This window comes from Falco peregrinus, chromosome 19 (genome assembly GCF_023634155.1).
Source record: "Falco peregrinus isolate bFalPer1 chromosome 19, bFalPer1.pri, whole genome shotgun sequence".
Taxonomy (NCBI): domain Eukaryota; kingdom Metazoa; phylum Chordata; class Aves; order Falconiformes; family Falconidae; genus Falco; species Falco peregrinus.
Window position 1 is genome coordinate 4,391,376 of NC_073740.1, and position 4,201 is coordinate 4,395,576.

Below are 4,201 nucleotides of genomic sequence, written 5' to 3' on the forward strand. Positions count from 1 at the left end.
CAAAAATTAGGATGTAAACAAATATGTAAAGCATGTACAGGTGGAGCTTGTTCAGGTAGTTAGTGGTCAGGTGTCCATACCCCTGGGCTCCCTTGTTTCCGGAGGTGACGCCATGCAAGCCATATAAAAAGGTTTGCATTTTGATGCTCACACCAGTTCGTTTGACTTCTCCCTCATTCACCTGCATCGGTGGACTGGTAAGTCTTTCTCGGATTTATCAGGGAATGATGCGATGGCTGTGTTACTTGGTCGTTCTGGTCAAGAGAATATATTACTGATCACAGGAGAGCTTTGCTCCTGTTGTTTCTGTTCCGGGATTTGTCCTGGAATGGGGGAGAGGATGTTCAATTCTTATTTAGAGTTTGCTCTTCCTTAAGTAGCTTGCAAACGTCCTGTCACCTCTTCAGAAACTGTGAAGGTCTCTCATCCTCCTTCGTATTCTATCTTCATTATTTTTTTTTATGCCTCATTAAATCTGGAAATTAAATAAATTAGTGGATGCTGCAGAGTGAGTCTTGGGACTTCAAAAGAGATGGGTGGGAAGAAGCATTATCTGGCAGAAAGAAGCTGCAGAATGCCTGCAGGCAAAGCTGCAGGAGACATCTGGGAGAAGTCAAGATGAGAAAATGAATTGGAAACAGGAGCTGCAACCTCTGGGCCAACCCTCCTCTTACGAAAGGAGGAGCCCATTCATTTTGATACAGCTCCAGCGACGTACCATGATACACAGCTCGTGGATTTGGGATAGTGTCTGGATTTGTGGTCTTTAGGCTTCATCCTTGGGCTTTAGCAGCTCAACGTCTACACAAAGGGGGACATACTCTGTGGTGCGCGTGAGGAACTGAAGGTGTGAGTAGCAAAAGATGGGCCCTAAGAAGATTAGGAGATGAACTATTTTCATGTTACGGCTTCTACAAAGTTTAGCTGTGGGTAATTCTATCAAATTCAGGGTTTATGGCTCTAGCCTTCTTAACAGTGATGCCTGCAAGTTCCCTGCTAGTGTTGGTTGCATGTGTCTGAATCCACAAGTCATTCACATGCAATTTTTTCTAACAGTCCTTTTCTCAGTCCAACAGTTAACTGCTATATACATTCCAGAGCTTGGGTTGTGAATTGTGGCTCGAGAATAAAGAACAAGCATCCTGATTTTGTCCTCTTTTTATCTTTGTCTTTAGCTTTACTAGCACCTAGAAGGATGTCTTGCTACGAGCAGTGCAAACAGCCCTGCCTGCCCCCTCCCATTTGCGTGCAGAAATGCAGCAAGTGTGTGGAGCCCTGCAAGACGGTGTGCATGGAGGTCTGCCCGACACCCTGTGCCACCCAGTGCACCACCCAGTGCGTGGAGCCTTGTGCCACCCAGTGCACCACATCCTGCACCACCCAGTGCGTGGAGCCTTGTGCCACCCAGTGCACCACGTCCTGCAGCGTCCAGTGCGTGGAGCCCTGCAGCGTCCAGTGCGTGGAGCCCTGCAGCGTCCAGTGCGTGGAGCCCTGCAGCACACAGTGCGTGGAGGTCTGCCCACCTAAGTGCATCGATGTCTGCGCAAAGCCCTGTGCCACCCAGTGCACCACCCAGTGCGTGGAGCCCTGTGCCACCCAGTGCAGCACCAAGTGTGTGGAGCCCTGCGCAGCCTCATGCGTGGAGGTGTGTACCACCAAGTGCGTTGATACGTGCGAGACGGTGTGCCTGGAGCCATGCAGCACTGTCTGTTCTCGCCCATGCTGATGGCCTTAATGCGTGAGCCTCACGTGCAGTCCTGGTGCTTCGCTGCATTGCAGTATCCATGGGCTCATGAGCATCCACGGAATGAAAAAGAAGTTACAGACCCATCCGCAATGTACTGAGACCTCTCCTGATCTGGTTAGCCTGTGCTCTCTTTGTCTTGGAAAACATTTCTCTGAATGTTTCCAGGCTGTATCTTTGCTTCTTATGCTACTTCTGCTACTGCTATCTCAGCACCTTTTTCTTGGTAACTGCAGTTGGCCGATATTACACTGCTGGGCATTTTGAGAAGTTATTTAGCAATGGCTGTGCTGTTGGAAGGTGCCTACCCTTCTATTCTTTAATTCTCATTTAATGCATATCCTCTTGTCTTTCAATGTCTATGTGCAGCAATAAAAATTGACCATTGATGGCACCATGTGTCTTCTGTCTTTCTTTCATCGCCTCGTTTCCATGGCTTCAGACCCAAGAACATCTTATTTTAGTTTTTGTTTTAAAAAGCTGCCGTGGTTGCGGAGGATTTGTGCCTGCAATGCAGTGCTGCAAACAGAGACCATGCGTTATAATGTGGAGGAGTGTCTTCTAATACTATAAGTAAAGCATCATCTTGTCAATACATTTCTGACAGATTAAAAAAGATTTAGGTTTATCCTGCTTGGAAATCATGATAGAAATTTATTTTTTAGCTTTATTAATGATAGTATTTTACTTCTTAATGTCTCTGGATATTGGAGGCAAATCTTAGGAACTGTTACAAGGTAAATTTAAGGGAAAGAAGGAATCAAAATGTTCTTGCTGGGATTTTAACTGTATCTTAAAAATATTCTGATGGAGACAAAAGTGGTATTTTTGATGACTTCTTCCCGTGATCCTCACTGACTAAATATAGAAAGCAGGGGATTTGGCTTCAGGAGATGAATCTTTTTGTGGTTCAGGAACAGGTCTGAGCCCTGCAGATTGCAGGTTTGTTCCCAGGTTTGCTGCAGATACTTTGTGTGGCTTTGGGCAGGTCTCACCCTTGTTATCGATCCCTTCCCCACCTGCTGATAGAGTGGTTGGCATTTCGGGTTCGTTAACATCTGGCAGGTACAGTAATATTTTAATTAATTTATAAATGCTTCTTCTTTATTTGGAGTCATAATTTTGAAACGGAAGGAAGCCCATTGTCTGGAGGGACATTACTCTGATTTAAATGCTGAGTTTCAGAGACAATGGCCCCATTGTCCTCCATACTGTGCCTGTGATTTGCTTACCTCTGTCTCCATGATGGCCACACAATTTCCATGTCTGGGATGTAGAGAACTGCTATCCACCTACCATATCATTATGGCAAGGGTGGAGAGTATCTAATCTAGAAAAGAAAAGAGTTATATTTAGATGTGTGTAAACACTATTACCAAATCAGCTTTTAATGAAACCTTGTGTGCAGGTGTAGAGAGTTTGATGGTAGATTCCTTTTTGTGTTATTTCTGTCGACACCAAAAGGTGACACCATCAAGCAGCAATAATGATGGGCAAAACATGTCTCGGTAAGGCAAACAAATTCTATGCCTGAACACACCTTGCAGTTCAGATAGACAAAGCAGGGGTAGGTGGACCAGATGTTCAACAGCAGGAAATTCAGCAGAAATTCAAAAGCAGGAAAATGGAAGGGGAGACTAGGAACATGCGTCTTTAATTCCTCCCATTGAGTGCACACCTTTGGGGATTCAGCAATGAACATGGCCTCACTAATAATCGCTTGCTGCCGTCACATGTGTAGCATCAGTGCCCACTTCCAGACATGGAAAAGGTCTTAGTCAGGAAGTCATATGCTGCTACTAATGAGATCCATCCCATAGACTAGTCACCTGTGACTCGTTTCCAAGCATCTTCATCCAGCTCTATCAGCTCTTTTAGTCATTTAAAATTTTTTCCGCTCTCCCTCTGTGCTGCTAGCATCATACCAGGCATGGTAATGATAGATGGGAGATGGTGCTCTGAAAACCCCAGGGGAAGTGGCAGAAGAGACCTGTTGGTTTGTGCTCCTCACGCTTCCTGCGCCTGTAGGAAAACGTGTTGCAAAAGCCCTGACACACTGCTCTCCTATGCACTTGTGGTTAGTTGGGAGCGTTGCTGAGATTCCCCAGTGTACAACAAATTAGGCACATTTGATCCGTGTCAGCCTCAGGGTCATTAAGACCCTTGGTAAATCAGGCATGAGTGAGGGATGTGAAGATACGGGATGATGTTGTTTCCATTAGCACCTTCTGCTCTCCTACACCCAGTGGAAGCCATGTCCATCATCCCTCTGTGTATCACACATCCATAATGGAGACTGGGCTGTAATTCATAGGGCTGAATATGACCCCACAGGGCATAGTAGTGAGGGAGGCTTGAGAAATTAGTAGTAGAAAGCTACCTTTTCCATTAGAAAATATTTCAGTTGAAACATTTCCTCTGTTTCTTCCTTGGAAAAATTTCAAGGGGATCAACATT

The 4,201-nt window shown here is 45.4% G+C and overlaps 1 protein-coding gene across 1 annotated transcript; it reads left to right on the forward strand.

Moving 5' to 3' along the window:
• Positions 1-806: 806 nt before the first annotated feature.
• Positions 807-2,105, forward strand: LOC101911032 (proline-rich protein 9-like). The gene has a single exon (XM_005233176.3). It carries the CDS (start codon positions 1,196-1,198, stop codon positions 1,724-1,726), a length of 531 nt encoding a protein of 176 aa, XP_005233233.1. The 5' UTR covers positions 807-1,195; the 3' UTR covers positions 1,727-2,105.
• The last annotated feature ends 2,096 nt before the right edge of the window (positions 2,106-4,201 follow it).

What these genes read in the sequence shown, in the direction of transcription:
- LOC101911032 (XM_005233176.3), top strand. Translation starts at nt 1,196, where the DNA reads ATGTCTTGCTACGAGCAGTGCAAACAGCCCTGCCTGCCCCCTCCCATT.